General features: G+C 52.0%; 1 protein-coding gene across 9 annotated transcripts in view; it reads right to left on the bottom strand.

Annotated features, from left to right (window-relative positions):
- Window positions 1–3,879: 3,879 nt before the first annotated feature.
- TLE3 (TLE family member 3, transcriptional corepressor) overlaps window positions 3,880–10,541 on the bottom strand; it is a 43,443-nt gene continuing 36,781 nt past the window's right edge. For all 9 annotated transcript variants that reach the window (XM_080930694.1, XM_080930696.1, XM_080930695.1 and 6 more), the window contains exons 14-20: window positions 10,226–10,302; window positions 9,075–9,324; window positions 8,483–8,730; window positions 7,845–7,992; window positions 7,147–7,297; window positions 6,479–6,555; window positions 3,880–5,570 (exon numbers count right to left, since the gene is read on the bottom strand). In XM_080930694.1, the coding sequence (XP_080786820.1) occupies window positions 5,463–5,570; window positions 6,479–6,555; window positions 7,147–7,297; window positions 7,845–7,992; window positions 8,483–8,730; window positions 9,075–9,324; window positions 10,226–10,302 (1,059 nt within the window). In that variant the 3' untranslated portion in view covers window positions 3,880–5,462. The remainder of the gene's footprint in view (window positions 5,571–6,478; window positions 6,556–7,146; window positions 7,298–7,844; window positions 7,993–8,482; window positions 8,731–9,074; window positions 9,325–10,225; window positions 10,303–10,541) is intronic.

The raw sequence follows: 10,541 nt of genomic DNA, 5'->3' as shown, positions 1-10,541 counted from the left end.
ATATCTATTCACACACACATCCATCAACATATCGATCTACCTGCCCATACATTTATCCATTTGTCTGTCTGCCCATCTGTTCAGCCAGCCAACTACACAATCACCATCCGTGTTATAGGAACTCTACATGTGCGTAGTGCTGGACAAAGGGGGGATATTCCTAAAGTTTCTTCATTAATGGGACGTAGGCAAGGATCTCGTTGGAGAGTCAAAGACACGCAAAAGAGCTGTTGGTAAAGCTCTGACCGAACCACATTAGACACTGTAGAATAATAGCATTGGTAGCAGCCATCTTCCAGTTAACCCGCCAACATGATGAACACAGAGGGAAAGAGGAGAGGCACTCACTATATGTTCTCTAGGCCTTTTAGGAAACATGGAGTTGTTCCTTGTCCACATACATTCGAATCTACAAGAAGGGTGATAGTGTAAACATCAAGGGAATGAGCACTGTTCAGAAAAGAATGCCCCATAAGTGTTACCACAGAGGAACTGGCAGAGTCTACACTGTCACCCAGCATACCGTGGGCATCATTGTAAACAAGCAAGTTAAGGACAACATTCTGGCCAAGAGGATCGATGTGCGGATGGAGCACATCAAGCACTCGAAGAACAGAGACAGCTTCCTGAAGCGGGTGGAGGAGAACGATCAGAAAAAAAAGGAGCCAAGGAGAAGGGCACCTGGGTTCAGCTGAAGCGCCAGCCTGTGCCACCCAGAGAAGTGCACTTTGTGAGGACTAATGGGAAAGAGCCTGAGATGCTGGAGCCCATTCCCCGTGAATTCATGGCCTAATGTACAAAGAGAAATAAAGATCCCGGACTTTAGAGTTCTCCTTAAAAAAAAAAAAAATAGCATTGCCTTGCTAACACACGAATTCACTCAACTGACACTTCCTAGGTGCTAGAATGTGTGTGTGTTGATAAGAGACAAAGCCCTTGCTCCCAGAGTTCACTGTCTCGAGTCAGAGTCAGGCAACAGGAATGGTAGATTCTAGAGTGTTAAAGCAAGCAGAGGAACTAGATAGGGTTGCATACCTCAGAACATGCTGTCCCTTCTCCAGAACATTCCTCCCTACCTCCTTTCGGCATGTCACCTATATCCTCCAGGCATGCTCAGCTCTTGTTCCTCCTGGGAGCCCTTTGCTCCGAGTCTCTTGCCTAGGTTAAAGCCTCTTGCCATGATATTTCACAGCAAGCTTTCTGCCACTCTCTCTCTCTCTCAAAGACTGAGGGCCCTGTGGTGACAGGATTGTCTTATTGGTCGTACATCTTAGCAACTAGAACCAGGCCTAGCAACATATAAGATTCTATCACATAAGCATTCATTGGATGGATGGATGGATGGATGTATGGATGGATGGGTGGATGGATGGATGGATGGATGGATGGATGGATGGGTGGATGGATGGATGGATGGATGGATGGATGGATGGATGGTTGGGATAAATGGGTACTACATAGATGGGTAATGGGTGGGTTGTTGATAGATGGACCAGCAAGACAGACAGGTGAGTTCTAGAATAGCTCCATGACTGTTCTGGGCTATCTGCCCTCCATAAGGAATCTTTCCATCTGTGCATCGTAGAAGGCCCAGGTAGCCTTACTCCCTACATTAGAGCCTTAAAAACAAGCTGTTAAGTCTCCACCATTCCTGAGAGGATGATGGTGATAGGTTGGAATGGCTTGAGCTTGGGTGTTTAAAAAAAAAAAAATCAAAGGACTCAATCTAGATGTCTCTTCACACACCGAAGGACATTTTATAAGTTTTCAGAGTCGGTGGATGGGGATGCAGTGGGGTAAGAGACGGTAAGACAAGATCTTACTCTGTAGTCCTGGCTGACCTGAAATTCACCAGATAGCCCAGGCTAGCTTCAAAATTACAGCGATCATCTTGCCTTAGCCTTCTAGGTGCTGGGATTACAGGAGACGCTACGCCACCTGGTGTAATAGTTATTAAATGCTTCGTGAGTACAGACTCAGTAGACCAGGCCGGCCTCACACTGGCCACTCCACTCTAAGTGCTTCAACTAAACGCATATACCGCCATACCTGAACCTCTTCCTGGGTTCTGCTTGGAGTATTTTATATTGTTGATACCAAAAGAAAGTGTCTTTTCAATTCCCTATTCTGTAGTTTTGGGTAGGTGGCAACTTTTAAACACCTAACAACTTTGTGAAGCGACCCCTTAGCCCTGACATCCGAGTCTCTGAACCCCCATACTTTGAGCCGGGGCATCCGGGGAGCAAAAATGGTGGGGGAAAGGGGTTGTGCTGAGAGGCTGGGAGGAGTGGTCTAGTCGGATACCAACACAGCACCCAGGCGCTTGCCCCATGATGGCAGACTCGGGCTGTCTTGCTTTGAGCAAGGGGATGGGCTCCAGGCTTCATTTTCTAGCAGTCCCTGAGCTCTGAATTTGAAGCTAGTCTGACCTGCTGGATGCCATTCATTTGAGGTCTGATCTGGGGCTACAGCTGGCTGCTGAGACCCACAGGCAACAGATGCAGATGCACCAGGGCTGAATGCCCAGAGCCCAGTTCTTGTTGCTCTCGGTGTGCCCTCCACCCCTCTGCACAAGCAAACGGGGAGTGGCCAGTATCAAGGCTCCTCGCCACCCTCCATTCTAAGGGGGCAGAGGCTGAAGGCGATACATGATTTACATTCAGGAAACCATGAACACACTGATTTCCCAAGACAGCATACAGGGCAGAGGGTGAGGAAGGCCATTGGTGAGTGGGGAAGGGAAGACCCGAGGAGCCTGGTGGGACGGGCTCCATGAGCTCACAGGAGGCTGGTGGATGGCAAAGAAACTATGGTGCCTGCGTGATTACAAGGCAGGGGCCAAGTCTGCGTTTTCTCTCTGGATACACCCATCACTTAGTGGGGCCTCTGTCCCCTCCCCCCATCCATGAGTGCCAATTCCAACCAACTCAAAGCCACCATTGGCTCCTCACTATAGTCAGGTGGGGCTGCTCCCTGTGGCAGGTGTCAAGCAGAATGACCCAGGTGGGTGGCATCATTCTGAGACCCTCCCTTGTTAGTGACACTCTTTCATGAAGGGACAGCAGAAAACCAATGTAACCTTGACACAGTAACAAGTGGAGAGCCATTAAAGTCCTGGGTCCTCTGAGAGGTATTTCATCAATGTGGTATATGAAGGCCAGGGAATTAATTTTCAGTCTCTTCTGCTTTTCCAGCCTTCTTGAGATCATTCACCTGGCCTTGCCCTGTCTGCCTTGCTCAGCATTTAAAGGCACTCTTTTTGTGATCCAGAGACTGAACATCTGTCACATCTGCATCAATGAAGCTTACAAAAAAAAAAAAAAAAAAAAAAAAAAAAAAAAAAAAAAAAAAAAAAAAATCCAAAAAACAAAAAATCGGCAGAATTTGAGGGTCCCAAAGATCATGGTGCTCACTTGGAATTTCTTAATTTTGCCCAAATAGCTCCGGTGGACAGCCACGCATGAGCCCAGTGCTGCCCCACGGCCTGCGAGAGCGTTCAGCCAGGGTTACTCCTGCCTGGTGCACAGGCCAGGCGGTGTGTCCGGTACACTCTGGGTTACGGAAAGCCCAATAGCCCTGCACAGACTGTGGAGAGGTGGGAGGGGGAGGCACGGCTTTGTGCTGACAATGGGTATAGGGCTGCGTGCGGAGATGCTTCCCAGGTTCTGGAAACACAACTGGACCAACCATGGCATGACTGAGACACTGGAGGTGAAGAGGTAATTAAAACACAACAATCAAACCAACCTTTTTAAATAGTAACTTTTAAAAATATAAAAAGCTTCATTACAATGACTTTTCCATTTTTCTTTCTTCTTCAGGAATAACTCTCTTCCACCCTAACCCTCCCTTCTGGCTAGAGCCTTGACAAGTGGTGGCCAGTGACCATCTGAAACCCGGAGACAGATGGACAGACTCCAGACAGGCACAGCATGCCTCTCAGGAAGGTGTAGGGTGTCGTGGCCTTTCCATGTCCCAACATGCATCCTGTGTGGGGCAGCCGCTCAGCTGGAGCATGGGAAATGGGCAGGTTCTAGACACCCTCATCTTCCAAGACTGAGTCCCACATTATAAAATAATCCATAAAAATGCAATATAAAAACTCTCTTCCGTATGCTACATCCAGGGAGAGCCCACCAGCAGGGCTCACACGGTCTTTAGCTTTTCTTCAGTAAAACAACAAAAGACCAAAATCAAAACAAAGCAAATCGAATGCCACAAACATTGGTACCCTAGGGCGGATGTCTGCAGATGACATTCTGTCTGCCCAGCCCCCGGCCCTCTCCCCTGCCTATCTTCTCAGACTTAGAACCCTGAGGGTGGGTCACCATTCCCCCCCCTTCAGGGAGCAGAAAGGGCTGAGAGCAGGAAAGGGGAGACGGCATCTTATCAAAGGATATCACTTCTAATTATTTTTATTCAAATTAAAAAAAAAAGCACCCACACCAGTTGCTGTTTTTATCTGGTTCGCTCCCTGAGCTGCGTTGCTTCGTCTTCCCCACCCCCGTGTGGAATCCTTTCTAGGCTGCGCCAGGAGAGTCGGAGAGTCCCCTTGAACTTCCATTACTCATCACACGATTGAGTGTGCACCAAAGAGAAAGATGGGGAGAGGGGGCGGGGGAGGGGACAGAAAGATGGAGGTCAGGAGGTATGAGGGCAAGGCAAGAGATCAGATGGAGCAGAGAGGCCCACAGGAAATCCTCGCTGTTCCTGTGGATAATAGCCCAGGCTGGCCCATCCCTGGACTGTCCATCAGCTTGTCTGTCCATCTGCCTATCATTCCATCTGAAGATGGTGCTAAACCCCACGTGGAGATACTTCTGTCCCAGGGGGCCAGGCTGGTTTGTCCACTCCACTCCCCAGCTCTATCTCTGCCCAATTTCCCCACAGAACATCTGTTTTTAAAAAAATTAAGAAAGAAAGAGAAAAAGAAAGGAAGGAAAGCCACCACCATGAGTGGATTACAAATACAGCAGGCAAAATACACGGCGAGCATTGGTGGGAGGGGCTTCCTCCCTCACTGGCCAATCAGCAGCCACGGCCTCTTATTTACACCGTTCACAAACCTTGTGCACTGCACAGTCAGAGCGTGGCACCCTCCCCAGAAACAACAATGTCTACTCCTGCATTCCCCCCACAACCCGGAGCAGGGAGGGAACAGGTCAGAAGAGGGAGGGAGAGACAGAGACTCATGAGGGTGTCTGTGAGGGAAATGGAAGCCGAAGCCTCCAGAGAAATCTAACTGAAGCATCTGCCAGCACTGGTCAGGGGGAGGAGAAAGTCCTTCAAGTCTGTCAGACACATCAGTCCACGCAGGGGCATGCGTCCTCTCCGCCTTCCGGGGGGCAGCCCCACAATGCTGCTCCCTCATTCTTCTGCCATCCTCGGGGCCTGGCCAGCATCTCCCTGTCAGGGCTGCGTGGGTGTCTCCCAGAGTTTGACAGGCCTGTTAGAGTCCTTGCTCAGTAGATGACCTCATAAACTGTGGCCTTCTTGTCACCAGAGCCTGTTACAATATATTTGTCATCCGCTGAAATGTCACAGCTCAGGACAGATGAGGATTCTTTAGACTGGAGAGGAAAAACATGGAGAAGCAGGAAGACATTTAGTGTGAGGAGAGAACGGGCAGGAAGTCACTCCGGGTACTCCCTGGCTCTTCAGGGCGCCGAATGAAATCACCTACTCTCCAGCTGGAGCAGGTGCTGGCAGGAAGAGGCCCACTTTCTCTAGGCCTTAGAGTCCCTTCCCACCTGCCTCTCTACATGGAAGAGCTCCTGAGCTGGCTGTAGTTTGGTGTTCCCCAGGTTTCAGGATGGAAACAGGACACTCGGCATAAGCATCTCCAGAAGGAGCGCCCAGCAGCATCAAGAGACAGACTCTTCAGCTGGACCAGCTACAAAGATCGGTGCTCGGTTTTGAGGACCTCAGCATAACTACAGACCTTCCAAGGGACACGTGTGGCACACAGAACCAGACATGTGATCAGGAAGCTGAAACAGGCTTGTGAGTGTGCGCATGTGCGTGTGTGAGTGGTTTAAGAAAAACATGATTGTGAGTTGCCCTGTGGAGGGTTGCATCCGTGAGATGGAGCTCTACATCTTCAAATGTGCAAAAACACAAGTCCGTTCTAGCGCCTCATCACACTGACGGCTCAGGGTGGCCGTCCTGACCTGAATGGAGGAAAGAGCTACTCCGCGGCCAGCTGCCCAGAGCCAGCCAAGCTCAGTTTTAGGAGTGAGTTCCTTCTTAGATGCTCTTACCCTCAGGGATCACAAGCCTTTAGCAACAGAGGATATGTCTTTCTCTAGTCCCCACATTCGCCCCTCTGGGCTCCTCCATCTAGTAAGGGCTGGGTGGGGGTAGGGGGCAGCAGGCCTGCTCCTAGCTGCAGACTCCTCCAGTCCTGCCTCCCGCTACCCTAAAACCCATCGCTGTGGCACATCCTGACTAAGGAGGAGTGGAGAGATCAGGACTGTACCTGGAAGATGCTGGCTCCATAAGGCGTCCTCCAGGCATTGAGAAGGTTGTCTTTCCCAGTGCTCACAAACCACTTGCCTGCAAGCCGAAGGAAAGGAACCCTCAGACTGTGGCTTGCTGCCTTGTGTAGCAGGACCCACCCCAGCTGTGCCTGTCCCTTATGGAAACATCCTCAGACATGTCTAACCCGGGTCTAGTGCCTGCCCTTCTCCACTCCTGACAAGCAGTTACAAGCATGGCACATAGATACCTAAAGGACGCCTTTCCTGCTGCCCAGGGGGAGAGCCAGAACGGGCAAACAAAATTCAGTTAACTGTGTTGAGCATGTTTCCCAAAAGATCCCCACCAAAGCCCCTAAAGTCAGCTAGTTCTTCCTAGAAGGTGCAGAAAGCCAATCGTCAGAGAGGACTTTCCTCCAAGAGATCTCCTAGCTATGGCTCCACACATCCCCCAAAGCCACACGCTCTTCCCAGCCCGTTTCTCTGAGGCTGAGTGGGCTCCATGTGTGCACAGCTGCATACGAACCAGGTCAACAAGGAAAGCCTTAGGCCTACTGTCCTGAGAGTCAACAAGAAAGACTTTTGGCTGTCGGTCCCTTCTTCCCCCATTTTCCCCTGGACCAGGCTCCCCACGCTGGCTCTGACAGCAGGCTGGGGTGTCGGGGCTCACCACAGTAGGCGAACTTGAGGGACAGCACGCAGCTCTCATGCAGGTGCAGCTGGTACTTGTCGGGCTTGGTGTGGTGCAGGACCTCCACGTTGCTGCTCTCCATCCCCACGGCCAACCACTCCCCGGTGGGGCAGTAACCCAGGGAGAAAATCTGCAAGGACACAGTCCAGCCCCTTAGACAGGGTTACTCCTCACTCCACCATCACCCCTACTAACCAAACCCAATAACCTCTGTCGCTACTCACGCTACCCCAGGGATGTCACTTTTATCCCACTGAGAAAGCTGGCTGGTGGGGGAAGAGCAGGAGGGGCAGCTGTTGTCAGACTTCAGCTCACTCCTTAAGAAACTGGCAACAACTATACCCCACGTTAAGGTACTAACTGTTCAAATGAAGAAGCAAATCTGTGAAGCCAGAAACACCAAGGCTCACGGGCAAGGCTTGCAGGAGGCCTGAGTCAGGTGGCCGCATGCGCTAGGAGGGAGCGATGAGCAAGCCGAAGCGTGGGGAGCACGCTGAGGACTCGGGATGAGTCAACTGCCCATGTGAGGCCACCACGTCTACTCTACACCACGGCTGCTGCTTCCGCCGACCTTCCCAGACTGACTCCCCTTCCCAGTCATGACTCGGTGTGGTTGCTCTGTCCCTCCACAGGTGCTTGTGCCCTCGAGAAGCAAGCACAGTGCTTGGGCTACACACCTGGGAGGTGAAGTCATGTTGCTGTAGCTGCCGTCCTTCCCGCAGGTCCCAGGAGCGCACGGTGTTGTCCAAGCCGCCGGTCCACAGCTTAGTGCCGTCATGAGAGATGTCTATACAGCTGGCCCCGTCTGTGTGGCCCTGGAACTGCCTATGGGAACCAAGCAAAAAGGAAGGATGAGCCCCACGGAGTCCCTGACTAACAGAAAGAAGACCTAGACCAGGCCCCTGCTACTCCATTAGGAGGTGCTACCAAGGACAGTTTCCCTGAGAAAAGACCTCTGATTCTGCATGTGTCTAGGCGGGACCCCTAGGGAGCCCACGTTGGTCTCCGGAAGGTAATGGAGAGGAAGGCAGGAAGATTGTAAAGGATTTTCTATCATGTTTAGGATCTGCCTTTGGGACAGTCCTCAACACAGTGTCCAACTTAAGTAGTCATAAGACTCAGAAAGCTCAGCAACTCTGCCCCACCCAGGTCTCACCATTAAGTAACACTGCATTTTCTCCACCCTCTGCTATCCACCTAAACTGCTTTCCCAGAACTGCTCAAAGCCCCGCCTTCCCCCAAGCTCCTGGGCTCAAGGGGTTCTCCGGAGCTGCCCTCTGCCTCTGCCCCAACCACCCTCCCTGGCTGACCTCACCTGACCAGGGTCTGGTTGTGCAGATCCCAAACTGCAATGTTCCCATCACTGCAGCAGGAGAAACAGACTTTGGCGTCGGGACTGATGGCCAAGGCATAACAGGCCGGAGCGGAGGACGTCAGCTCAGCCTTGATGCGGGGTGTGGGTGAGGCCAGGTCCCAGATGGTGAGCGTGCTGGCCTCACCACCCACGATGAGCGTGCGCCCATCAGGGAGAAGCTTGCACGAGCGGATGTAGTTGTCCCTGTTCTGGAAGGAGAAGAACAGAGTTAAGAGCCATCCACTTGCTTTATCGTGGACCAAAAAAGCTACATTAGGTAACTTAAGATCCTAATAAAGTGTCTAAGCTCCTGCCAGAATACCCACCTTCAATTCTATACCCAGTTTCTCAGGCCCTTCTCTAGAATCAGCCTAAGAGTCATCTCCATTTGCAGATGCCCCAACTAGAGCAAGAGAGGTTAGTCAGCTTACCCAAGCTGTTCAGAGCTGAGCCTGGCCATGGGCCTAGTGCCCTTGGTCCTTTCCCCCCTGTGTCTGTCCTGCTTTCCTCTGCCTCCTACATGTTACAGAAGAACCCTGCCCTAGCCTCTCACCAGGCAGTCCAGCTGGGAGATGGGACTCTTGCTGCCAGGCTGGCTGATGTCCCAAATCTTCACACAGCCCTTGCCGCCTGTGTAGACGTGCCGGGTGGGGTTGCTGATGGTCACAGCACACACCACCTCCCCGTGGCTGAGCGTGTTTATCTGCCGGGCATGCCGGGGAATGCCGGGGCCTGCTAGTGCATCATGGGGGAAGGGCACAGGTTGCATCTGCCCGTCAGCACTCACATGGAAGGAGTATGCCCTGCAAGAAGGAGGGGGGGTCACTCCTGCCGTCCACCCCTAACGTGTCCCATAGGCCCCATCCAAGTGACTTAATGCCCTGACTCCAAGCCCCTCTCACAAATCCCTTATGTCCAGGAGCCCTTTGGTACTGGGATGGTTCCGTCAGGTTGGAATCTACTTATTCAAAACACACATCCTTGCTCCAAATGAGCTTAGGAGCCCCGTGGATGTTATGGGGTGCTCACCCCAACACCACCCCATCTGCATACACCTGAGCCTATAAAGTGTCCAGACATGCCAATATGGGAAAAGATCCAACTAAATGCCTCAACCTGCCTCTGAAGTCAGTGATACTAGGAATGGGGCACCTTCCTGTCCCTCTTAAAGAAAAACAAGGTTATCTAAGCCACGGGGACTTAGCTTGGTCGGCCCACGTTTCTGGGAGTGCCCTTCTCCGTGGCCATGATGGCATGAGATTTTTATGGTAAGGGCAGGTTTCTACGTGGCACACATGGCTCAACCTTTAATTCCCCCAATAACCCATTGGGCAAGAGCAGGGTTGACGCTGTGCTCCATCAAAAAGCAGGGGAACTGGAGACAGGGTAGGGGTTGGGACCTTCGCAGCAGGGAGAACCTGAAGGAGCCCCCGGGGCCCACACTGCTCCCTGTGCTCTGCTTACAAGCACTATGACCCTTGGCTTGGCTCCCAGGGCCATTAGAGTCCCTAAGTTCCCCTGGTGGAGGGGGTTTCTGGGACTGACTTCCTTGGGTGACGACCATGCCTATGTGTCTCTGGAGGAACAGACATCTTCCTAGAGGACATCGTATGCAGCAAGACCCTGTGCTCAGGTAATGAACGGGGGATAGGAAATGTTGCCTGTCCACCCCAATGGAGCATGCAAGAATAGCCAAGTGCTTACGGTTTCCCTCCAGGAATGGAGGCGAGGCTGGAGGGCAGGCCGGTGGCCCGCATCGGGGGATGAGGGTCGAAACCAACCTGTAAAGAAAGCAGAGTGTCTCCAGTCAGTCTGCCACCAGAGCCTCACTCTGTTACCCACGGCCACCACTATCTGGGCCTGCTGCATCCTGTGACTTCTACAGAACCAAGTGTCAGAGAAGGCAGATGTCAGGACAGGACATCAATAGTAAAACCCATCTCAACTAGCAGCAAACCTCTGCTCAGCCAGAGTAGGCCCTGCCCCACCTCCCCTTCCTGAGTGTGCTCTAAGCATACGG

Source organism: Micromys minutus (genome assembly GCF_963924665.1).
Source record: "Micromys minutus genome assembly, chromosome: 16".
Taxonomy (NCBI): domain Eukaryota; kingdom Metazoa; phylum Chordata; class Mammalia; order Rodentia; family Muridae; genus Micromys; species Micromys minutus.
The sequence above is the reverse complement of the archived record's forward strand: the minus strand, read 5'-3'. Positions and strand labels throughout refer to the sequence as shown.